This window comes from Paramormyrops kingsleyae, chromosome 7 (assembly GCF_048594095.1).
Source record: "Paramormyrops kingsleyae isolate MSU_618 chromosome 7, PKINGS_0.4, whole genome shotgun sequence".
In the NCBI taxonomy this organism is placed as follows: domain Eukaryota; kingdom Metazoa; phylum Chordata; class Actinopteri; order Osteoglossiformes; family Mormyridae; genus Paramormyrops; species Paramormyrops kingsleyae.
The window spans coordinates 5,299,791-5,327,048 of record NC_132803.1 but is presented as its reverse complement, the minus strand read 5'-3'; the positions used below and the strand labels follow the sequence as shown (position 1 = coordinate 5,327,048).

The window sequence follows — 27,258 nt, the reverse complement described above, 5'->3', positions numbered from 1 at the left end:
GCAAAATGATATTCTTGTATTGATGCCGCTCTGTTTTAACCTCCCTGCACTTCAGTGTAATAAAAACCACACAGTGTAGCCTGCGGCCCTCATTTGTACTTTTCAGTTGAAGCTTTGTAACAGAACAGATCACTGAATTTTCTTGTGTGTTTAAAAAACACATTAAATTAGACTGTACCCCCAGGTAGCACTTCTATCATAGCCAGTTAGCTTCTATCACTCTTTCCAGCAGTGATTTAGTGTAAAACTGACTGATGATCCTCGCAAAGACAGATGATCTACATGCAAGTGTGTGTGTGTCTGTGTCTTTCACCTCTACTCTGAATGAAATATAAAATCACTATGCGAGTCTACATACACACACACACACACACACACACACACACACACACACACACACACACACACACACACACACACACACACACATGCACAAGGCATCATCCATTTTCTGCACCCGCTTGTCCTACACAAGGTTGTGGAGGTCTACTGCCTATCCCAGAAGGTATAGATGCAAGGTACGTAGCTTCCAGAGCCATGATGGAGACTCAAACCCCAGTCACAGAGGTGTGAGGCCACAGTGTGTGTGTGATTTCAATGAATAAAAAAAGGCTAATATAATTAGCATTTTATCATATTTTATTTGGAACTGTAAACAAAATCTAGTGTAGTCAAGTATGTCCCATAATTCAAGCAAAATAAAGTGCAATAAGGTAAAAAATAAAAACTTTGGATGGATGTAGATTAACATGGTGAATATCTTTTATTCTGATAAGTCTTCTCCAGACAAATACAAAAGTGTAACAAAAAGTATGTCCATAACTGTCATGACCTGCTCGTATGACCCTGTTCTGCGCCCCTCATTAACTTCGCGTGCAATCCTGATTGTTCCCAGCTGTTTCTTATTGTTTCGTCTAGTCCTGTGTATTTAAGTCCACGTCAGAGTCTTGAAATAAACCACCCCCCCTCCTCATTTGTTGGATTTCCGTCTGCCTGATCCTGATTCGTCGTTCCCTGCTCGCTCGCCCTACGCTGGGATATAACGATAACAAGTAAAATAAAGTGCAATAAAGTCAAATAAAAAACACTGCATGGACAGACATGTAGAATGAGGAAGATCAACATGACTGACTTCTGCGGTGAAACAAGTATGTCAGTATTCTTCTCTGAGAGGTTTTTTTAAAGAAAAATTAAATGGTCAACGTGTTCAGGAGATTGTGTGCTCTGAGCATAGCGTCCTATGTCACATGTCGTACTAAACACACGCTCTGAAGGTACGCTAGCTTGTGAGCTACTTATGAATGACCAAGTCAGAATGATCTACCTACTATAAAAATGTAAAACATATATTTATGTGTAAAAATATTGAGTATTCTTTGAGTATTATTACTATTATTATTATTAATTTCCCTTTGGGATAAATAAAGTTTTTTTGAATTGAACTGGGATTTTAAGTTCCTTCACCTTTCTATTTCTCAGCTTTTCGGAGGGAAGTTAATTTCGTAGTTTTTAACAATCTGAAAATGCCGCTCCACATTTCCCTTCTTCGGAATAGCAACGGTAGACTGACAGATGAGGCAAACGCACTTCAAATATGACATTGTGAAAAAAGTCCTCCTCCCATTCCGTATGGAAGTGGTAGGTTTTTGGCTTCTTACTTGGTCCAGCTCCCCCATTCATTTTTATACCCTTTCTTAAGTATAGTAGAAATAAATTGGAGGCTAACTAGGTGACTCGGTAGCTTGCTAGAGATTTGCAGCAGCTGGCGCGGTTGAACACGTCATCCAACCTCTATTTTTTATGCCATACGATCTACCCACACTACCTTTGCAATCGACCAGTAGACCGCGATCGACGTATTGGGCACCCCTGTAGACCATGTATATGTCGGAGTGGATCATGAAAACAATACTGTAACAGGCCAGAAAATAAAAACGCATGTATCGATATTTATGCGGTCACATCGATGCATCGGATCGTTTGCCGTTGAATCGATATATCGATACAAATCGATGTATTGTTACACCCCTAGTGTATATCATCAAGTACATAGCTACAGTATGCAGTCAAGTTTACAGACATTTGGGAAAGAATGGGTTGTTCTGAAGACCTCAATGAATTCAAGCGTGGTCCCGTCATAGGAAGCCACCTTTGCAATAAGTCTGTTAGTGAAATTTCTTCCCTCCTAGAACCTCACATCACCAAGTGCAATGCAAAGTGTTGGATGGAGTGGTGGAAAGCACGCCACCACTGGACTCTGGAGCAGTGGAAACGTGTTCTGTGGAGTGATGAATCAGATCTGTCTAACAGTCTGATGGACGAGTCTGGGTTTGGTGGATGCCAGGAAAACATTACCTGCCTGATCGCATTGTACCAACTGTGAAGTTTGGTGGAGGAGGGATAATGGTATGGGGTTGTTTTTCAGGGGTTGGGCTGGGCCCCTTAGTTCCAGTGTAGGGAACCCTTAATGCTTCAGCATACAAGATCTTTTGGACAATTCTATGCTTCCAGTGTTGTGGGAACAGTTTGTGGAAGGCCCTTTTCTGTGCCAGCATGACTATGCCCAAGTGCACAAAACAAGGTCCATAAAGACATGGTTGGGTGAGTTTGGTGTCGAAGAACTTGACTGGCCCACACAGAGCACTGATCTCAACCCCAGCGAACACCTTTGCGATGAAAAAGAACGGAGATTGCAGGCCAGGCCTTCGTGTCCAACATCAGTGCCTGACATCACAAATTCACAAAATTCTGGATGAGTGGGCAAAAATTTCCACAGACACTCTCCAAATTCTTGTGGAAAGCCTCCCCAGAAGAATGGCAGCTGTTAAAGCAACAAAGGGGGGAACAGCTCTATATTGATGCCTATGGATTTAGAATGGGACGTCATAAAAGTTCCTGTAGGTGTAATGGCCAGGTGTCGTAATAGTTTGGTCCATATAATATGTGTATCTCTCTCTCTCTCTCTCTCTCTCTCTCTCTCTCTATATATATATATATATATATATATATGTATATACACACACACACACACACACACACACCTCGAGGTCATGTAAATACTGTATTATCTTTTGTGAACAAGGAAAGAGATGGAGTGCTGCGTCTGGCCTCTACAATAACAGAACCTAAACCCTGTAGAACTAGTTTCGGATGAGTTGGGTTGAAAAGAAAGAACAAGGTACCCAATTTCAGGCAATAACATGTGGAAACTCCATTGGGACTGGTGGAGAAGCGTCCCAGGTTGCTATAACTGGTTAAACGAGTGGCAAGAGTCATCAAAGCCAAAGGGTGCTATTTGAGGAGTCTAAAATTTGGAAAATAATTCAATGTTGAAAACTTCACTTGGTTGTAATACTACTTGACATGCATAGCAATAATATACATATATTAATTTAAGTAATATATGTAATGCAATCGAAGTTTCACAGGGACAATAGGCAAGACACAAAAATATGTGACTTATAACTTTTCTATTGGCAATATATTTCCTCTAATGAATTTTCACCTTGCATTTGTCCCCATTTTCTTACCCTCCATCGAGGAGCAGGAATCTACAATGAGCAAAGTCTCACTGTTAAACGGAGAACAAGGATCCATCTTCCTAATTACTAGGTACAGCACCACAGTATCAGAGAGCCATACTATTATTTTTAGCCATGCAGAGGGTGCCCCAAAGCTGTGGAGAGCATGTAGCTTGAGACTGAAAGGAGGCAAGGCAAGAGAGAGAGAGAGAGATAGATAGTGGGGCCACTTTTTCAAATAAGTAACAAAAAAAAACGGCATTCAGCCTTAGCAACAAGAGACAGGAGAGGGGGGTCAAAGGAATGTCATGTGACAGGCCATGAGAGGAGCTAGTGCAGAATGGATCAGGGAAAAATACACTTCCGCTGGCTGCAAAGCATGATAGGTATCCTATTTGGCTTTGATCTAACCGGTGGTGGAAGCTGGGTATGTCAACACGACTGGTCAGGAAGAGTGATGCGGCCAGGGAGTGAGCTACAGTGGCACAGCCAGCCTATGATGCTCACATCAGAGTGGGCTATGAAACAGCATCACGCCGGATGAGGTGCTGAAAGCCTTGGAAGGAAGTCACTCGGTGTGCAAATGATGGTGGATGGGGGGTGGGGGAGGGGCGGTAATGAAATTTTACACCTGTCTTTAGTTACTGCCATCTGAGTTTTCTCAGCATTGCAGTGAATCTCAGGTACTTTGTTTAGCAGTGCAGGTGTCATGCACTGAATAGCTGCAGCAGCACTGGCATTTATTTGCTTGGTGGTTGCTTTTCTCCAAAAGTTACATTCTTAAGCTGTATACAATAATTCACCTTTTAACTTGACGAACTTGGAAATTGAATGGGTCTGTCAATTTTTCTTCGATTTGTACCTCGACCTAAATCTTGGGAGTTGACCGTTCCTGCTAAAACCTGTATGGGTTGAGACCTGTTCAACTTTACCAATGCAGACCTTGCATGGCTTGGTCGAGAAAAATCTAACCACAAATCGACCGAAAACTCGGAACACGACAAAACAAAACAGACCTCGAGACGCGTCTCTGATGGGGTGAAGCAAAGGCAAACAGACCTACGGGGATGCTTATGCCTATGAATCGACCAAGTTTGACGTGCAAAAGCCGTGTTCTGTGTTTGATGTGAATTTTTTGTGCTTTATCTACAGTACTTTAAGTGATACGGTAATCATGGCCCCTAAGAAAGCGAGCAGTGATAACAGCAAACCAAAGAGGAAAGCAGTAAGAGTCATTTTGGAGAAATTCAGAAGAATGACTTTCAAATGCACACTAAACGCCAGGTTCTACCTCTATGGTATCTGTGGCCCCAAGAAGAGAGTTCAGGTCGCAGTAGGGTTTGCTATTGTACCCTTCAAAGAGGTATTGAGCAAGAGTGCAGGGCTGTCACTATCGATTATATGAATATTCGGGTAATGTGATATGTAAGGGATACACCATAAAAAGGTGTGCAGTCATCTGAAAATAATCAATAACAACTTGGTGTAATGCAGTCCAACGCAAATCGGAGGAACCCTATTTTCAACTGATATTTTATTAATAAAGTTTTATATGAATACAAAATCAGAATTACTCATCACATTTTTCTAGGTGGAACCTTAGAAGTAAAAAACTGTTGAAACTTTAATTATTACATTGTTTGAGCCCAAAACTCACATTATTTTTCATGTATGCTTCTACAGTACTGATTTTTGTGTCCAATACATTAACATGTGTTGAGATAAGGCCAAAGTGACTAAGTTATAAACCCCCTCTACCCACCCACCCAAGACAAAGATAGTTAGAAATACATCAGAGACCTTTGCTTTCTGTTTATCATTTCTTCAAAAGCTCGCTACAGTGCCAAGAGGACACAGCTGTGTGACTGATGTCACTTTAATGATGGGAACTGTCAAACCTTTTCTTACTTTTCTCAGAACTGCACATTCCATCTAGCTTTGTTCTCAGTCTTACAAAGGGACAACAAAGACAAAGCCTGTAACTGAAATGTTGCCGAACACCAAGCACTGGTACACTTCATCTACACATCTACACATAAAAGAAATTCCTTCTAATTTCTTACATTAATTAAATATGCACAGGGCAATTGGCATGGTTAAAAACTACCATTGTGAAAGTGACTAGAGAATGAGGTCACAGTAGTAAATGTTCCGATTCAGCATAGTAACCCTTTAGCAATCACTTTGCAATGAAACTAATAAACTAATATTATATAATCCTCTAGAAGAGGTAAATAAAATGAATAGGACACCTTTAATTTTAACACTGCTCAACCATTAAAGCCAGTTTTTAACCACTATACCTTGTGAATGTTTTATTTGTTTATTATTTAAAGGTCTGACGATGGATTAACATGAAAAAATTGCGGAACAAGAGAACAATAAAATGAGTTGACAGTTATTTGGTTCTTTTATATTTAACGTTATATCATGCTTCTCTACTGAGAAAGAGAAAAAGGTCTGGACACCTGCTTTTAAAGCATTTGTCATATCAAATATTGCTAAGAGAAGTATTCAACATCTCTAATTATTTTCAAATTTTAAACTCTTCAATGCTTCAATGACAGCATTACAGATTCTTGGCAATACTTCAACCAGCTTCCAGATGTAGGTATCTGGAATGATTCAAAACAGTCCTGAAGAACTTTTCATAAGTTCTCGGCACAAGTTGGCTACCATGCTCTTACTCTCCTATCCAACTATATAGGACCTACCAGCTGTATAAGGCTTCAGCTCAGGGGATTGTTGGGCTCAGAGGAGTCCTCCATCAAAGTTGTATATATACAAAAATAAGTCAGAAATGTAATCGGGGCAATCGCCTGCACTGACATTGCAAGAAAGGACACCTTAAATCACCTTAAATCACCTTAAAATGCATTTTCCATTACGTGCTCTGGAGGGCTGCATTAAGTCACGCACCTCTTTATGACCAAACGCAATACTGCAGTTTTTAGGAAGTCGAATGTGTAACAAAACTTTCTAAAAATGTATTATACATTTGGAAGTAAATGTTACAATTCAAAATGCATTTGAGGAATTCATATAATTATATCAGAATTATATGAGTAATATAACACAGAATATAGAAATATATATTAACATGGTAAATGGACTGTATTTATATAGCACTTTTCTACTCCAACGACTACTCAAAGCGCTTTACAACTCATGCCTCACATTCACCATCCACACACACATTCACACATGCAAGGTGCCAACCAGCTCACCGGGAGCAATTTGGGGTTCAGTGTCTTGCTCAAGGACACTTTGATGGGGACAGGAGGAACCAGGGCTCGAACCTGCAACCCTCCAGTTGCCGAATGATAGCACTACCTCCTGCGCCACCATCTTCTCCATCTGCCTCGTTAACATGCCTAGTAGACAAATCAATTAGGCTAAATGACTAATTGATTAAAAAATATGTTCTTTCAATTAAAATGAGTAAAAAAAAGGTTCAAAGGAAGTAGTCGCAACCCTAAGCCACAGTGCATTTATATGCAGTGTCCACTGGATACAAACCAGTTGCACATTTGTTGCAGGCCAGAAAAATAATTCAGTACAAAATATTATACTGTACAACGAGATGATGAACCACCAAAGCCATGCAATGAATCCACGAGCTTCAGTTTGCACATTCGTTATTGCAAACCATTGTAATTACCCCAAATTTTTTATAGGCTTTACAGCAGTCCTTTTGAAAGCACAATCTGTCCATGTGCCGGATGTTCTTAACCCGGGGCCTGTCTGTACACAAAGACGACGTGGTCTTGAGGTACTTCATCCTCCTGCTGGACCTTGAGATGCTCCTCATTACTCTGACACATCAATTTTCTCTGTTTTTTTTTTAAATCAGTTTGACTTGCATTATTTTATTGCCAAAATGAACTTTTTTGCCTCCATTGTAGTTAATCGGCTATGGAGTAAAATAATTGAAAATTCAAAACAACTGAAGAAATGAACATACATCTTATACTAACTGATTGTCTGTTGTGAGTTACTTGCAGTAAAGATTTAAGTAAAGAAAGATTTAAAAACATTTTATCTAGTTTTGCGTTATTTGATCTTAAAACTGCAATGGTAGTGTCTATTTGGGGAAAATGGTTGAGGGATCGTAAAATCAGAGCTATACATTACATCATTTTATTATACCTAATAAGGTTAATGTCAGATGCCCTGCACAAAACTGAAACACTGTGCTTCACTGTAACATTTTGTTTTTTGTCAACAGATTCTATTGGTCATGAGAACAATCAAAGCTACTGCCATTTTCAAAATAAAAGGGTTTTTGCAGATTTCTATTAGTTTCACAATGTAAATGAAATAGACCATGCCTTGCATGTTACCAAAATCATTGGGGGCGTAACCCACTTTTCTTGATTGACGAATTGATTATACTTCTTGCATAGCTGCGGCTTCTTTTTCGCTTTAAGTGCGGTGCGTGTGAACACGACCCCTAATATAATATTTCGTCATGCCTCTGCCTTGCATTACTCAAAATTCCTCTTCTTGGTTTTTTATGTACAGTCGCTATCGTCGGACTTTGTAAGCAGAAAGACTTGATTTGCATATTATATAAGCATGCAATTTCTTTGTATTGACCATTTATTGTTATTTGTGGGCTCCTACTCTGTTCAATGCTTGCATGGACTGGGTGTTGGGCCGGGTTGTGGGGTCCAGCGGCTGTGGGGCATCTGTTGGTGAAAAAAGATTCACTGATCTTGACTTTGCAGACGATGCTGTGATCTTCACGGAGTCAATGGAGGCTGTGATCTGGGCTCTCGAGAGACTGAGCGAGGAGTCTGAGTGTCTGGGCATGTGAGTGTCCTGGATAAAAACCAAGATCCAGGCCTTTAATGACCTCTTGGGCACAGCCATCAGCAGTGAGTCTGTCTGCAGAGAGAATGTTGACCGTGTAGAGATGTTCACTTACCTCGGCAGAGACATCCATGTCTCTGGTGACTCTTCCTATGAAGTCAGTAGATGGAATGGGAGAGTATGGGGGGTTCTGAGGGCGCTGGAGTGGGGTGTGTGGTGCTTCCGATATCTTTGTAAGAGGTCCAAGTCTATAGAGTCCTCTTGCTCCCTGTCTTGCTGTATCGCTGTCAGACATGAACGCTATCCAATGACCTGAGACAAAGACTGGACTCCTTCGGTACTGTGTCTCTTCGGAGAATCCATGGGTACCGCTGGTTTGACTTTGTGCCGAATGAGCGGTTGTTCAGGGAGTCCTGAATGAGGCACATTACCTGCATTGTGATGGAGCGTCAGTTACGGCACTATGGATATGTGACGTGATTCCCAAAGGGTGATCCAGCTTGCAGGATCCTTACTGCTGAGGACCTGAGCAGCCCGACCAGGCCAGGCCAAGGGGACGCCCAGACGGCCATTTCCGGAGGGTGGGACTGGACCACATGTCGGCCTGGGGGGTCGCCAAACGGGAGCCCGTGGTGTTTTGTCATGTAGTGGGTGTGGCTCCCCAACCTGACCTGACCTGTGGGTAATAACTAGGCAGGGTCTGAGCTTTGTGCACGTATGCACATTTGCAAGATAGTTTCCAAGTTTATCAAGGGGAAATTGGTGGGGACATATATTTGTGCATATACCAGGTATGATAAATCTGAATATTCTTGTATATACACATTTTTTTTTCTTTTTATGCGTACGCATTTTTTCATGACGACATTTACGCAAAACTTTGATGAGCGAGGCCCCAGGTCGTTTACCACAGCACTCCATCTCATCCCCTGTTCACGAGCATTACTAACATAACCTTCTTCTGTGGCTTCTTCTGCCACAGTGGGAGGGAGTTCTGAATTTGACCCCTTTTAATATAAATCTATCTGCAAGCAGATCGAGGGAATTACAGCCAGGACACGTGTAATCACACAAACAAACAAGCAAACAAAAAAATAGAAGCATGCATCTAGAGTCTAATGCGGTCCTTTTTATGCAATTCTGCACCTACTGTCCCTGCAGCTGAACACTCAACACTGAGGCTGCATGGAAGAGACTAGAGAGTGCAGGAGGATTAATGTGCTTCTTTTTTTGGAACGTCTTCATATTAGCAAGGTACAGATTGCAGTTCTGATACAGTTCTCATTAATTTTTAAAGAGACAAAGGATAATGGCAGTTTGATATAATCTTTCATTTTAACATTTAAAAGGAAATAGATCAGCATATTTTATTTTCTATATTCAAATTGTATTTTGGACAAATTCCCTGGTATGGTCATATATCACTGTCATCTGTGTTCCTCTCTGTCTGTCAGGAGCTCTAAACAAAGACGCAGAGATAGCAAACCAAAACGCAGAACAATAAACTCGCTACTGCATTCTGACTGCAGAGCTGAATGGACAGGAACCCAATATAGCAGCATCTATTAGAAAAAGCTACTGCACAACAGAACCTGTCAAACCTGACGTCCACAAGCAATATTTCAGGAGAGGAACAAACCTCACAGCATATCTGTTTTCTTTAAAGTAATAATATTTACTACCAGGTATGACCTGTTTTGGTTTTGAATCCTAGGAGGACACCTGCTGTATTTCTCATAGGTATATAAGTTCAATTGAATGAATAGAGAAGAAAGAAATATATATAGTACATTTGGTAGCAGTACAGTTTAAAGTCTGCTCCTTGACTATTAAACTGTTAGTAACCACTTGATAATATATAAGTAAATAAAATGATTTGCTTACAATCAGACTTAGATCTGTATTACAATGACATGTTACATTCATATTTGCAAGGAATTTGCAAGCTCTTCTGTAAATACCTGACATGATTGTGATACATTTGTAAAATGGTTGGTGAATGAATCTTTCTGTCTATTAATATAATATCACCAAGTCCACGTCAATGTCATTTGCTGGGGGGGGTCAATCACATGGCCTGACACTATGAAGCAAATCACAACCCATCCTGATACAGCAAGAAGACAAATAACAAAAACATTAAATTTAATTAAACTAAATTGAGGGCTTGGAATATCAAATTGAGAAGACAGAAAAAAAATAAATTTTTAGACATAAAAATATTAACAAAATAAATAATATTTTAAGGCATGGGCTTTGAGACATATACAATATATTGGTGACCACCTAATTGATGGTTCCACAGTTACACGTCAAGACAGGACTCAGAAAATTCAGCAAAAGCACATTTACTGCCCTTCACGTTTCCAGCTGATCCGTCCAGTGCTTCTACACATTGTACAGGTTGGTCAGTGTGGGAGGGGCAGGGATTAGATGGACATCAGACCCCCTTCCCCAATATATTCATTTTTTATCTGCACCCTGAGTCAGCATATAGGCCTGAGACCCACGTGCTTTGGTTTCCTTATAACACAAAGTCCCTGCATTTCTAATCCATTTTTGCCTTCTGAACTCAGAACACAGGGCTGAATGAATGAGATGTTCTGGGGAGGTATTCATGGCATCTCATTGTGCCTCAAAAGCCCCCTCCTTCCTCCCCCCACACTGAACCTGCATGACTCGACATTAGCTTGACGGCCGAGTGGGTTGCGCCTTTCTCACAACAGAATCCTACCCGGCTGACCCACAGAACCTCTGCCACCGAGAGCCTGAATGAGACCACCAAAGTTGCCCATTACAGAAACAGCTAAGGGGCTTGGGAGGAGAACACAGGCGGGATTTAATTATCCAGATGTCTTAGGAAGCCATGAAGGTATCCCGGCTTTAATTATCCAGATGTCTTAGGAAGCCATGAAGGTATCCCGGATTTAATTATTCAGATGTTTAGGAAGCCATGAAGGTATCCCGGATTTAATTATCCAGATGTTTAGGAAGCCATGAAGGTATCCCGGCTTTGCTTTTTGTCCACTGCCGCTTTCAACGAGCTCAAATGCCATTGTGCATTTTTCATTTGATGTTCCTATAAAACCCTCCTCCCCCCCCCAAGATAGCCAGAATGTCACTGAGGATGATGTAAATGACTGTAAATCCCTGCTGAATGTGCACATTAATGGCAAACCCAACAAGGGGCTGCAGTTCAAGGTCACCATTAATCATAAACCGTCATCTACAGGCGACTCACAAACAGCACGGATTTTAAGGCCAGTCGATTCTCACTGGAGGTGGAGCCTTAAGAATGATGCAATCGTAAGTCTAAAACCCATTGTCTTGGAGAACCCTTGATTATTCCAGCAATAACGCATCACCCCATATTTAAATCCAAATCAATTACTTTTATCCACAATTCATTTGCTACAGTCGTGTGCCTGTGACAACAGTCTTTACATACGAGGTATGATATTGATACAAAATTCCTTCAAGTTTATTATAGACGCCAAAGAACTAGAGTTCGGGATGCAGTGGTGCCAACCTATTTTCTTTATAGTATTGAGTATAATAAGGCACATGAACAAGTCGAGCTACAAAGTATCAAGTCAATGTAAAAAGTCTTGTACCTCATTACTCCTTTTCCTCAAAGTCACTCTGCCCCTTGATGAAAAAAAATAGGCCTGTTTCTCCATTATTACAATACGCACAGTAGTGACGGCTTCAAAGAGCGAGCGATTTTGGGATAGAGACGGAGCGGGTGCACCAGTGGCCGGCAGAGCGCAATTGCAGGGGACATTGTTCCTAGGCGACCTGGGAAGTGACAGCCCATTGCGGATATAATGTCTCCTGAGCGACGAGCTTGCTTTCAGCTGAGCATTCAAAGCCAGGGAAGCAATATTAACTTGCTGCACGTTGTATTATTTAAAAGAGCTGATGATGAAAGGGATATGAAAATAAGGCAGAAGCAGAAGTGAAATAGGTTCACGACTGGGCCACCTCCATGCTGTGTGTTCTGGGGTGACCTGTTACAACTGAAATCTGTGGAACTCACCAATGCCCCAGAGGAAGAAGGGCATGCAAATTTTGCATGACTATTAATTATTTTACCTTCTATTGCAAAACAAAAACACGAGAGAACTACTATATGTATTTCCTTACAACAGTGTTTTCTAATCCGATCCTCGTAGAACCATAACCGGTCCACGCTTTTGATTCCTCTGAGCTCCCAGTCAGACAGTCCACATTCCGAGACCTGGGAGGGAGCAAAAACGTGAACTGTCTGTGGGTCTCTGAGGACCGGATTGGGAAACACTGGTCTAACTGCATGTCTATGGACTGGTAGCGGAAACATGCAGGGAGCTCGGAGGGAGCAATAACCTGGACCGGCTGTGGGCCCCCAAGGACCGGATTGGGAAACACTGCCTTACAACATTAGTGGTGGCAAGCTGGCCTCATTTCATGTTTTCTCTAAATCGCACAGAATTCCAAAGATACGCAGCTAATCAGACTGGAGTCTTTAATTAGCCAGAGTGTATGATTGTGTAGGTCAGTGTGTGCACCCTGCTTGGACTGGCATCCCATCCAGGGTGCAGACCAGCCCCGTGCCCTATGCGGACTGGCATCCCATCCAGGGTGCAGACCAGCCCCGTGCCCTATGCGGACTGGCATCCCATCCAGGGTGCAGACCAGCCCCGTGCCCTATGCGGACTGGCATCCCATCCAGGGTGCAGTCCAGCCCCGTGCCCTATGCGGACTGTCATCCCATCCAGGGTGCAGACCAGCCCCGTGCCCTATGCGGACTGTCATCCCATCCAGGGTGCAGACCAGCCCCGTGCCCTATGCGGACTGGCATCCCATCCAGGGTGCAGACCAGCCCCGTGCCCTATGCGGACTGGCATCCCATCCAGGGTGCAGACCAGCCCCGTGCCCTATGCGGACTGTCATCCCATCCAGGGTGCAGACCAGCCCCGTGCCCTATGCGGACTGGCATCCCATCCAGGGTGCAGACCAGCCCCGTGCCCTATGCGGACTGGCATCCCATCCAGGGTGCAGTCCAGCCCCGTGCCCTATGCGGACTGGCATCCCATCCAGGGTGCAGTCCAGCCCCGTGCCCTATGCGGACTGGCATCCCATCCAGGGTGCAGTCCAGCCCCGTGCCCTATGCGGACTGGCATCCCATCCAGGGTGCAGACCAGCCACATGCCCTATGCGGACTGTCATCCCATCCAGGGTGCAGACCAGCCCCGTGCCCTATGCGGACTGGCATCCCATCCAGGGTGCAGACCAGCCCCGTGCCCTATGCGGACTGTCATCCCATCCAGGGTGCAGACCAGCCCCGTGCCCTATGTGGACTGGCATCCCATCCAGGGTGCAGACCAGCCCCGTGCCCTATGTGGACTGGCATCCCATCCAGGGTGCAGACCAGCCCTGTGCCTTACGTTGCCCGTAATAGGATTGATTTATGTCTTTCCTATGACCCAGATAAGCAGTTAGAAGATGGATGGATGAATTCAAACATAAGAAAAACCAGCACTTTTCCTGGATAAAAAACTGGAATATCCATTAAGGAATCAATGGGCTTAAATTTTATTTGCTATTTTGGGAATTAAGTAAATAAGGAAAAAGACTAATTCTGTGTCGGTTGCATCTGTATTGCAACAAGCTACTGCATCATTTTGAACCCCATCTTTTTAAACTTTAAATTAGGTGATGAATAATGCATACAAAATGCATACTACATACATTTTTAATCTCTCCTTAAGTAGAATATTGATTTTGGGACAACACAGGGCATTATTTGCCAAGAATCAAGTTGAAAATGCACACAGAATGCAGATATTGCAGAACATATATTGCAGAACTTATTTGCGTTGCATGCTGATACTCTATCTGCCAGGCAACACATGGAATAGCCACGACTGAATGTAGATTATGACAAGTAACTTCAGAATGTGGTAAAATAAGAAAAAAAATGTGCAACATTTGGGAACCGTTTAGAGATGCATATGATACGGCTCAGCAGCTACAGCGGGATCTTGATTTAATTAGTGACTGGGCCGATACCTGGCAGATGAAATTTAACATAGACAAATGTAAGGTACTCCATGTAGGTAGCAGAAATATAAAGTACGGGTATTTTATGGGACCTACTGAAATAAAGGTAGCTGATTATGAGAAAGACCTTGGTGTGTATGTTGATGCTTCCATGTCTCATTCTCGCCAGTGTGGGGAAGCAATAAAAAAGGCCAATAGGATGTTGGGGTATATCTCCAGGTGTGTGGAGTTTAAGTCAAGGGAGGTAATGCTAAGATTATACAATTCCTTGGTGAGACCTCACCTAGAATATTGTGTGCAGGTTTGGTCACCATATCTTAAAAAGGACATTGCGGCCTTAGAAAAGGTGCAGCGTAGGGCCACAAGAATGATTCCTGGTCTTAGAGGAATGTCATACGAGGAAAGGTTAGTTGAGCTAAATCTGTTCAGCCTCAAGCAAAGGAGACTGAGGGGGGACATGATCCAGGTCTATAAGATTCTAACAGGTTTGGATGCTGTTCAACCGAATAGTTACTTCAGCATTAGTTCAAATACAAGAACTCGTGGCCATACTGTAGGTGGAAATTAGCGGGAGAACATTTCAAACTGGATTTAAGGAAGCACTTCTTTACACAGCGTGTAGTTAGAGTATGGAATAGTCTTCCTGATAACATAGTGCAAGCTTAATCCTTGGGTTCCTTTAAATCAGAGCTAGATAAGATTTTAACAACTCTGAGCTTTTAGTTAAGTTCTCCCCAAGCGAGTTCGATGGGCCGAATGGCCTCCTCTCGTTTGTATAGTTCTTATGTTCTTATGTTCTTATATGATAGCAGCTATGCTTGGCTAATCCCTATTTACATGCCATAAGAATGCATTGAAAACTTGATTATTGGTGCTTTACAATTAGCTATTTTAAAATTTAAAATTCCAGTTTCTCATAAGTCAAATGACATATGAAGTCGTTTGTACCTGGATGCCGACTTGCACACGACTTGCGGTCTTCATTTAATTTTCCCATTTTCTGGTGCACTGCTAGATCTGTCTGAGAAACACGGTTACCTCACCTGCCTGGCCATCCCGCTGGAACTATTCCAGTCCTTAAAATTGAGAATTCAGAGTAGAAAATTACCCTTTGGATGCTGTGGCCTACATCCAGAGATCATCTGAAATCATACACTCCTCAACCATGTCATCTTCATAGCGAGGAAGGGTATTTCAATTGAAGATTCATTGGCTGCTGACTTATTCAAAACGTTTCCCATCCATTATGCCTGAGAAATACCTCTGCAGGCAGTCGTGATAAGTGTTTGCATTTGTATTTCAAGGCAAAAGTGCATATGTTGGATTTGCACAGAGCAGCCTATTGTTTTTAGGTGAAAGAGGTATTATTTTAGGTATACATCTACAAAAAATAAAGATGCCTTGTGCACATAATTCTGAGACAGAGTGAAACACAACGGTATGTAATCATACATACAGTTAAATATATATACATATATATCGAATGTGTGTGTGTGTATACACACACACACACACACACACACATACTTTTTTAGCTGCACTTATCCATAAATGAAAATGAACAGAAAGATTTTTTTTTTTTAAATCCCACTTATCTGACTTTCAAAGTGCCTGGTTACGGGAAATGCACTATCCATATCTAAAGGCTGGACTGTGACGCCTGAAGGCACATTAGCAGCCCATAATGTTTACGGTTATCAGATATCTCACAGAGAAACAGTCTCAGCACAGGAAGTCGACGTCTCAGAGGGACAGGAAAACGCTGCGCTCGCCAAAATGGGACAAGTTACAAGTCACACCATATATTTTTTTTGCAACATATCGTGCGAAACAACCTATAAATCACTATATCTCACATTACCATACAGACAGGGAAAGGATAGGACAGGGAAGTGAAACCAAAAGAAAAGTTGCATTGTATTTTTGTTTTGTGATGCAGAATTCTGAACGCCTCCACGTAACAGGTAATGGCTTCCGCCACATTTTTTTCCCCAACCTTGCAAAAATGTCAACATGGCTGATTGTTTTGACCCCCCTTAGCACTGCAGCTTGAAATTAGTTTTAAATGAAAAGTAGAACATTTTCCCTCAATTTATTTTATAAATGCACTTCACCTTTGACTATAGTTGGTCTATGGACTATGGTTTTGCTGAATCCACAGAAAGGGTTCGCTGTGCGTGCTGATGTCTGAGACTGTGATTCTGATGATGAGATTTTAGACAAAGTCTGTGTTTCCTGATATAACAGAATGCTACTTTCCTTTATCACTGAATATACCAGTATATACTGTATATAGTAGCTAGAACAAAACTATTGAAAAAGATTTTTTGTGATACTCTTGGGCTCTTCTGTGTATCTGTACCTGCTTTGTGTTTTGCTTATTGCTGCCAGTTGGCAGTCCTTAGAGAGGCCCAGTCCTCCTTTCAATACAGCACATTTACACCCTGATGCCTAGTGCTTTTACCCAGCGCTCTGCCAATCCTCCACCTTGTCAATTGCCAGATAATTATTACCTTTAATGACCAATTTGACCTTCTTTCTCAGCCATTATGTTGTTAACGTCGTAAAGTGCAGCAAGGCCCAAACTCCCCACCAGGACCAGTGTTAAGAATGACTGGTTTAGAGAACAGATTGGCAGTAAAATCCAATAAGAAGAAAAAGTGAAATTACCTTATCCTTCTTCTGCTTTTGGTCCTGATATACAGCCCATCTTTCTCCATCGTTGCTGAATGCCAGCTTGTAAGAGCCCACAAACTGGACATGCCCAAAGTCTTTGGCTCCTTGGGTGATGATGCCAGTGACTTTCGTAGGGATGAGCAGATCGACCTAAGAATACAAATCAAAACACAGATATATTAATATTAACTTGGCAGCTACATATCCATGCCTAGTGCCTTCTCCTACTGGGATGTGAACATACAACCTCTTGGCGCCATCCCTGAAGCATGACGAACCAGCTATCTTTGCCCCTTTGGCCTTTCGACTGCAGTATTGGAACAAAAGTCAGAGAGCCTTATTTGCAGTATACTAATTACGCTCTGCCTCCAACCCAGATAAAAAAATTTAAAAAAATCAGTGCCTTGATTGTTTTGTTATATTTCTCTATGCTAGAAAAATGAAATTATAATTCAAATAATGGTAAGGGCATACAATAAGACAGACACTGTTCTTTTTTTTAATCTTTTGAGGTCTTAGGCACCCTTATCTTCACCTGTGCCTTGGCTGTTTCCTCATACTTATATAACCAATATGTCATTACTTATATTTTTAATACCTGCAGCAATATTCAAATTAAAGTCACTTTGCTTCTTTAAGAGAATGATAATGTTTCTTCGGAGAGGTACCAAATAAAGGTTCTGCAGTGAGAAGCAGAGCGTAGCTCCTTCTGCACTGCAGGAAGAGGGTTAAAATGTTGAAATATTTCAATATGCATTCAATACACACTGTATACAGCCATGGAAAAAATGATGAGGTCACAGCACAATTCTTTGGTTCACTCATTTCTCAATTTATGCATATGTGCCTGTGTAAAAGATATTTTTTTTTGCGGACTATTTTTTTTTTCTTCCCTGCTTCTCATTAATGAAGGGCTTCTTCCTTGCTTTATGGGACTTTAGTCCTGCATCTAGGAGCCTGATATGAACTGTCCTAGCAGTGCACTTCACACCTGCACTTAATGTTTCCCTTTTGAAGGTCACTTGATGTCATCCTGCGATTCATGACAAACTGTCAGATAACAGTCATCTCTGGCAGAATGTCACTTCCGCCCTTTACCTGGCTGGTTTCTGGTCACTCCCAGTGTCTCCTGCTTCACCTTATTCTTGTGTCCTGCTGGCTTAGAAATTTTGAACCTGGATGCAACCTGCTGCTCAGCCAGGATTTAAAAATGCACATTTGTTTAAAAATATAGAGAGGCCTCTAATTTCTTCCAAGGCCGTATAAACGTACAAAGTATCTCAACCAATCATGTTCAGTGCTAGCTTGGCTACTTACACATTCCCCGGGGTGCCCCTCAGCCTCTCAACAAAGATGCTGAACTATGTGTCCTGTCATTTCTTTTGCAAATCTGTCTTGATACTATATTGAAATCCATAAATGACCTCTACAAAAGCTATCCAGGTATATTAATTACTATTATCCTTGTGCAATTCACATGCAATACATTTTATGCAAAAGGCCATTTCTTCATTCAGAGCCTGACACTGACCAGAGCAGATCATTTCAACACGAAACAAATTCATTCTTTGCCTTGCTGACGGATCGTAATTGGAATTGGGATCTTAAAGCCCTCACGTTCCGGGTGATAGTCAATATCAGTAAAAATGTAACGGGAGTATTGGAATGTAAATTATTTTAGCCAACGCAATATTATGACGCACCACCTACTGAATTTTTGTGAAAACTTTACTCTGAATGGTTGCAGAGCTCAGCGCTCAGGTAATCGTATTCCAGCACAAAGGTGGTTCTGCATTGCTGAAGGGGATCTGTAATTTCTGTCAAAGGTTACAGTCGAAGGCTCCTGAGGCCCAAACTCCCCTTACTTTGATGCCAAAACTAAAGCAAGGTGGAATAAGCTGGTTATAGTGTACTTAGTACTGATATGCTTGCAGTGTGTTTTACAAAGGCAAATGCAGGCTTTTGAAGTCCTGAAGAAAACCAATGGATTCCTCTGCCAGTGTAATTAAATCCTCTGCCTAATCTTTCATGCAGCCTCAAGGCAAAACAATGTGCTCACCTATTCGCCTGCCTGTTCCTCACCAGCGAAAACACCAACCATTCAGCAAGTTAAGCCTGATAAGTAAATAAAGGTTCCAGATATTAGGCTCTTCCTACTAACAAAAGAATATTTAAGCAGGGACATTTGCATGTACTGGTGTGTGATTGTAGTTAATAAGGATGAGAGATAGTACTCTTATGCATTATGGATTTAGTATTGATCACTTTTGGCTTATGTTAGTATAATCCTGGGGCAGAAAAAAATGCTTCAGAATAGTTACACATACTTCCACATTAACTGACAGAAGCCCATTCTGGAGCAAATTGCCCATGGTTAGAAATCACATTCACAAATGACTTATCCTAAGCCATTCTCTGGATGGACATAACACAAACAGAGATTGTTTCAGGCTGCCTCATAATGTAATCCCCAGAGCTGTGTTTTCAGCAAGATCACGTCATGGCTCATCTGCTACGGAATAGTACAGCTGTTATTAAAATGTCATAGTAGCAATTCCAATGTGCTCTTGCTTTGTGTAATTGAGTAGTACTTTGTGGAACTGAGGCTCTCTGCTTAGTGACCCATCCACCGTCAAAGGTAACAAGCAAACCTCACTGTTAAAATAAGCCTGACATGCAAGCACATGTATAAAATGCAACAAAACTTGTTAAAGCCAAGGATTCGACTTTTGTCTTTGAGTCTTACTAAAGCACATAGAAAAGCTTCAATGAGATGCTGTTTTGATTGTGCCAAAGTCTCCAATGTTATCTGCTTTTACAAAAAGATACCTTCTACCTCGTCTTTTTTCTCTCCAGTTTTCACCTTACATTTCCGAGGGTGTAATATATAACTGAGTTTTCAAGGCCAACTTCAAGAAAAGGTTTCCTGTAATTGATTTTGTGCTACTGAATTTGCTGATTTTAGAAGAAAACAGATTTGATTAAAAGAAACTGTACAAACCATGTGTGGAAATATTACAGTCTACTTTCACCTGGGGCCTGTTACGTCAGTTTCTGGTTAATGGGGCATTTATTCTCACTTATGAGATTGAGTTTATCAGAAGCACAGAAATGGGAAATTAGCTTTTACTTGGGAAACATCCATCCATCCATCCATCCATTGTCCAACCCGCTTATCCTACTGGGTCGCAGGGGGTCCGGAGCCTATCCTGGAAGCAATGGGCACGAGGCAGGGAACAACCCTGGATGGGGGGCCAGCCCATCGCAGGGCACACTCACACACCATGCACTCACACATGCACACCTATGGGCAATTTAGTAACACCAATTAGCCCCAGCATGTTTTTGGACTGTGGGGGGAAACCGGAGTACCCGGAGGAAACCCCACGACGACACGTGGAGAACATGCAAACTCCACACACGTGACCCAGGCGCAGACTTGAACCCAGGTCCCAGAGGTCTAGTTATTTCATTCAAAAGTAATTGAATTACTTTACAAATTATTGCATATTAAAGTAATTAGTTACAAGGGAAAGTAAGTTTTGTGTTACTTCATTTCCCTTAATGTATACTTACCCAGATCTTGGTTTAAGATCGGAATGTTGTTAAATGATCGCATTCCATTTAGGCCTATTAACGATATTTAAATTATTACATAAGCTAATGTGTGTTTGAAGAAGCACATTTCTTATTATCAGAGAGGCTGATTTAAAATTTTTCTACCACAGTATTTTTCAATAATTTTGCTTTAATCAGTTCAGCGTAACTGCTATGGCTATTGTTACTGTTTAGGTCATGTTGTTAGAGTTTAAAACAATAAATATATGACTTTTAATCAGTTAAATTGTTTGCGTGGTATCTGGTTTTAAACAGTGTGCGTACATGCATGGTAAACAGAACAAATCTACCCAATAGTATATACATACATATAGTATGCAGTGTATATACTGTACTATACACTTATTGTGGGTTATATAGCCTTATTGGGAAAAATCACAGTAAGCTAAATATTGCATCGTGATCATATTAACATGTACCTGTTGACATATCGCACAAACATTGGGGCAATGATAAATCAATATTCAGTAGCCGTGTCTCTGCGGCACAGAGATGCTTTGCTGATGGATTTTCAAGCATAACAGAGACATCGTGCCAATACATGTGTGTCTCAGACAGTGTGAGACAATACAACTGTCAAATTTTATCTATCACTATAACTAATATCACCCATTCACTGCGCCACTGTTGCATGACGTTAGATCATAATCAGAATATTAGGGGAATAAGCTTCATTTGTCCAGTAATATTTTCACGCAAGATAAAATTAACGAGTAACGAGTCCATTTAAATGTCAGTACTTTTAATTGCGTTATTTATTTTGAAACTGTAATTAGTTACATTACTTGTTACTGCAAAAAGTAGTGAAATTACAGTAACGTGTTACTACCAGCACTGGGAATAATACAGTGTGGATGGAGAGGAAAATGGTGCAGATGGAAAAAAAGATGTTAAAAAAGGTGCTGAGGAGGTAAGAAAAGAACAGGAAGGAGAACAAGGAAAATGAAACGAGTGATAATGAAAACATGAAAAGAAAAAAATGTGAAAGTGGAGCAGAGGATCAGAGTTGTACTGGGGTAAAGGGTCAGAAGAAGAGCAGCGAAAGCCAGAGGCACAGGAGAGAGGAAGCAGGCGGGGCGGGAATCGCAGCAGGTCAGAGACGGACCTCAGCAAAGTCACCGCGGTGAAGATGCACCCCAGGCTAAGAGCACGCCCGAACAGAAGGAGCACCAGGCCAGAGACCGGGCACAGGACGCCTGGCACAACCTCAGGGCAAACCAGACACAGAGCAGGCCAGAGGAACAGCAGATGGGGGCAGGACAGGCCAGCCAGAGGCGTATACCCCAGAGGCTGACTATTAATCGGCGACAGACACTTAGGTCCCTATGAATTATAACCAAGCTGCAAGCTATAAGGTACTGTTCTGAAGCTAGCTAGTTTGTCTTACAAATTTACTTTAACAGATAAAGGACAGCAAAATTTTAGGTAGGGCAAGAGGGAAAGTTAAATAAAGGTAACTCAGAACTAGACTATATATGCATTACACAGCTTTGAGTCAAGGGGGAAAAATGTACAAGACGATGAATTGATGTTCCTTTTTAAAACAATCACGTTGAACAAGATAAATACATCAGGGTTGTAGGACACTCCTGGGGGGGGGGGAGTGGCACCCTAGGCACACGTCACTGCTGGCGCCCCCTATCTGAGGCAAAGCAAAACTGCCTGACCAGCTGGCGTTCCCTCGGAAGTCGGTGCACTAAGCAGCCGCCTATGTCGCCTATAGGACTGACCGGCCCTGGGATCAGGTCTTCTGTAAGGAGATGGTCAGCACTGTTTTGGAAAGACCAGGGAACCCTATGGAATTGACAGAGACCATCTACACCAGGATCTGTCCTAAACGGTGCCTGCCTGAAAATACACGCCAGGTATACAGGGTTGGTCTGGAGTTGCAGTAAGTCAGCAGGCTGAAAAAGCCCAATGATGCATTCATGTAATTTCTTATTTCCTCTCAGAAAGCACAACTGAAGTATCATTGGAAACACAAGTGTTCCCCGTAGGTTCTTGAAGGCCTCCTGTGAAGGTCTTTCACAGTGACACGGACATTGTTTCTGGGTTCTCCATAATGACGGTGACTATGTTATTTTTCTTGTTCGGATGTTGTTCCACCAAAACAATATTTGTTGGGAGAACTTCCCAAGAAGGTTCAAAGAAATACCCTTTCTCTTATCCCACCCAAACAGGCCGTGATTTTTTATCTCGGCATGGATAATCCCTACGGACTCCAGTGCCATTCCACCCTTTAGATGGCTGATTTCTGTGGGTGATTTCCGTCCTACCAAATGAATCCTGACTTCATCACTTTGTTAACACCAACTTAACAAATACAGCTGATATGGATCCAACTTTGAGAGTGCTAAATAAAAATCAAGCATACACCCGTATGTCTGAGGTTTTAGCGAAAAAAAAAAAAATGGATTCAGATGTTGTTTTATGCAGCAACAAATTTTGGGGCTGTTATTCTCTATGGTTTTCAGTTTATTTCAATATTTCCTTCAGAAAGATAAAACGCATGCAAGTCTTTAGCAGTTTTGACTTTCATAATTTCAACTCAGTCCATGCACTTGAACAGACCGTTTCTCAAATGATTCATTGATCCACTGACAGGGGAGCTGTACAATAAAGACTTTAAGTTCCCTCTCCAGTGAATATCCCGCAGCAGGGCAAAGCAGACAAGAAAAAAGCCAAGCAAAATAGCACTAAGCAAAGCTGACAGCAAGACCCAGCTGAGTATATATTACACTTAATAACCTCCCTTTATGACATGTTACTAAATCACTACATATTAGTCACACACTGCCTTGTAAAGAAGGCAACCAATAACAGATGCAGTCTATCAATCTATATGTGGGTAACTTCACAGACCATTTAACCATTGTACTAAAGCTTAAGGTGGAAAAATTAACAGGGAAATAAAATCACACTAACTAGAAATAATTTGAATAAGAATGCTTGCAAGACGAAGGATAAACAGCGAGTATAATGAAATGCTGGGACGTTCTCAGTTTGGGCCAATTACATTTACAAAGTTGGATATCATTTCTGAGAATACTGTGTGGAATCTGAAAAGGTCAGGATACTCTACGTACATGTACAGTGTTTTATGTTATGTCTCTTGGCAGTGACTCCTACTGAGAGAGGGAATGAGGCCACAAAGCCCTTGGGGACTGGGTTATTCAGCATCATTGGCTACTGGCTAGACAAACCCAGATTTTATTGGGTACTTTATTGGTTTCCATTGGATTACCTGAGGCAGTGACTGACAGAGAACAGCAATAACATCCGCCTCAGGTTCTGAAGCCTTGTTTCTAGTAATGAGTACTTTCCTGGGTCTTAGTGATACTTCAATCTACCACTACAGTTGGCCAACAGTCTTCTTTTTTGTAGGTGCTAGATTAAGGATCTCCTGAGCCTGGTGCATCAACATCTTTGTTCCCATTAAAGTTTTGTGCAAATTGTAAGTGAATTTTCTATACGTCAAAGCTAAATTGTGAACAGGGTGTGTTTCCATTGATGGATGTCACATGAATCATACTTGTCGTTTATCACCCCACGAGTCTCGTATCTCAATCAACCCAGAAATCAGACGCTCAACGTTGTGTCCTACTGTACATATTTACTAATTTGCCAATTCTGCTTCCATTGTAGTTTTGTAAGTTACTTCTTTTTGAACTTGCCACAAAAATCTCAAACGATGGTATAAACAATATATTTGAATGTATTAGTATGTTTGAGGTTTTTTTCCTCTAATATTGAGTGTTCCCATTAACAGTCTGGGTAACAATTTACTTAAGGGGGTACAAGTAACTTAGAAACTCAGTTACTACTCAAGTTCAAATCATGAACAAATATAATTAACAAATATAGTTAATTGCATATTAATGATGAATTAACATTGAATCAGTACATAACTAACACTTAGTTCCTGGTTAATTTATACATTAAGTAAGAGTGTACTACTGCATTATTTGTGCACCCTCAAGTAATGTGCTGACCACATTTTTTATTAGCTAAAACATCTTAAAAATGCACGATTACTTATGGTACACTAATGATCAGGTAAGGAAACTGGGGAAAAAAAACTAATGTCACACTTCAGTGGAGGTAAGACGGTACAGGCTGCACATTCACACACTACTCTGGGAAGCCAGGAGTGCCTTCCGCTCGAGGGCTGCTTCGGAATCGGCAAAGCAGCGGTAATGCAGATATCCACCGTAATCCAGGGCAATGGGGAACAACATTAAAATACTGCCCTGGTAACAGTGGGAATGGAAATGATCTTTACAATATTCTCCTGGGGATGGTAATAAAATGTATGGTAACACAGCGGTAACAGTAATGATATGTATATTCTTACATATGCTTTGTTAATTATAAGTCCTTCAGTTTGGTTAAATTGTTCGTTCTCAGCCCAACACCTAGTGGCAAATGAGCAATTTCATGATGATTGTATTTAAAGGCAAATGAGGTCATGTTTACGTTTATAATGTACTACAGGTTTGTTGGCGAGCGTGGGGATGGGCAGGGGACGGTTTCGGCACATGGGTGGGGCAAGACTTTGGATATGGTGGGTTTATCATGTCTTTATCGTGGCTTAAGCAACGCGATAGGCTGTGTGTTTTATGGAGAGAATGAACTGGAAGTACACAGCTCAAGCCTGTGTGTTTCAATATGGTTTAGTAGGGTGTGGGTAGGCAGTTGTCGATCCAATTAATTTTATCTTAAAGATTTACTGGTACAGTGATTGTACTATTTTAAAGGGATTAGTCTCTGCTATCAGGGAAGGAGGGGTGTGTCGGGGGGGTTGAGCACTCTGTTGAAACACCCTCTGTGTAGTGGGCCTTAAACTCAACGAATGACCTGTATTAAAGCAGAACTTCATAGGTACTGAACTCCAGGTATTCGGGGTATGTTGTGTAGTTAGAGGTTAAGTTTGCTTAAGTAGGTGCTGTGTGGATATGTGACGACATAGCCTGATGATTTCGACACGGTTTTCAAACTAAAAAGCTTTTCCTTCAGAATTTCATTGAACCTCCTCTTACCTACTATGTGCTTTTTTTCTCACCCCAATACCATCCAGTGCCAGTATCAAGTGAGTAATTTAATCATTTAAATGCAAAAATGGACATTTTACACTGTACTTTTGATGTGTTGGTGAAGCCAGGGAAAGGGTGAGGATGCTATTGGGCCAGGGGGATGGGGTACGGATGGTTTAGATGTTTGAGGCTACAGATAGGGATGGGGACAGATATCATCAGCGTGTAGCTGTCTATCTGGCATGAATAATGTTTGACCTTAGATTCCGGAATGCAGACAACTATGAGGAACAATGCCAGACCTTTGTTTAGTATGAACAGAACAAAGGGGACAAGTTTCATTTCTGCTCATAAAGGCATGCATCTGCAAGCCTTTCAAGTCCTTGAGAATTCAAATGTTGAGAAAGGCTCTACAAATCAACTGTCTGCATTTAACAGTGCAGTGGGTTCACAGAAGGCAGCCCTTCAGTAAAGCAGAAATTTAAGGCGCCTGTTTCTCGTGGCAGCTGTATAAACAGATGGAAGGATTCTGACATGTTTGTTTTCGTTATGTAGAGAGTGCTTTTATAAGCTAATTGTTTCTCATACAGATCAGACAGTTACAAATGACATCAATCCCAATTCATATTTCAAAGCAAGACGACAGCCACTTCTATTCTTGTGCGATTTTGACCTTGAAAACACTGGTGTAGCCATTAGGAATTATGGGTACTGACACAGTAACTTCAGATTCTTCTCACAAGATCATGTGACATGGACCCTGCGGTACCACTTGTGCCAGACAAAACCCTCAAGTTAAGCCCCATATTTTGATTCTGAATCTATGTTTTATTTTTATTTAGTCCTGCTCCTGTCTGGTCCCCATTAGCTCTCCGAAAGAGAACCCTTCCCTTAATAAATATATTGATGATTACATAATTCCCATGTCACACGATTTATTATCTGTCACACCCAAGAAAGACCAAGAGGAGTTAATGATATATATGCCAAATATAAACATATGGATACAACAGAAGTCATACAATGAGGTGCAAAAACATTATGACCGCCTGCCTGATACGCTGTAGGTCCTTAGTGTCCCACCATAACAGCTGAGACCTGCTGAGGCATGGATTCAAGACCTCTGATGGTGATATGTAATATCTTGCAACAAGATGTCAGCACCAGATACTTTAAGTTCTACAAGTTGCAAGGTGGAACCACTGCAGACTGGACTTCCTGCTCCAGCACATCCCAGTGATGCTTCTTAGGATTCAGATCTGGAGAATTTGGTGGCTAGGGTGACCTCCCCCTGGGTGACATCTTGACTTCTTCATTATGTTCCGCAAACCATTCCTGGACAGTTAGCGCAGTGTGACATGCGCGCATTATAACGCTGCCATCGAGGAATACCGCTGCCTTGAATGGCTATACTCAATCGGTGGCTATTTTCATTTTATTTTCACATTTTCAGTGCTGTTCCCTGGAAAAAACAAATGCGTACTCCTCTAATTAACAAAACGGCATCACTAAATCCTTCACAAGTGTTTGACATTGTGTTTGATGGCTGGTGA

The 27,258-nt window shown here is 41.6% G+C and overlaps 1 protein-coding gene across 5 annotated transcripts in view; it reads right to left on the bottom strand.

Annotated features, from left to right (window-relative positions):
• Positions 1 to 27,258, bottom strand: part of edil3b (EGF-like repeats and discoidin I-like domains 3b) — a 129,411-nt gene that overhangs the window by 3,056 nt on the left and 99,097 nt on the right. For all 5 annotated transcript variants that reach the window (XM_072714130.1, XM_072714131.1, XM_023842841.2 and 2 more), the window contains one exon: positions 17,049 to 17,204. In XM_072714130.1, coding sequence (XP_072570231.1) covers positions 17,049 to 17,204 — 156 coding nt within the window. The remainder of the gene's footprint in view (positions 1 to 17,048; positions 17,205 to 27,258) is intronic.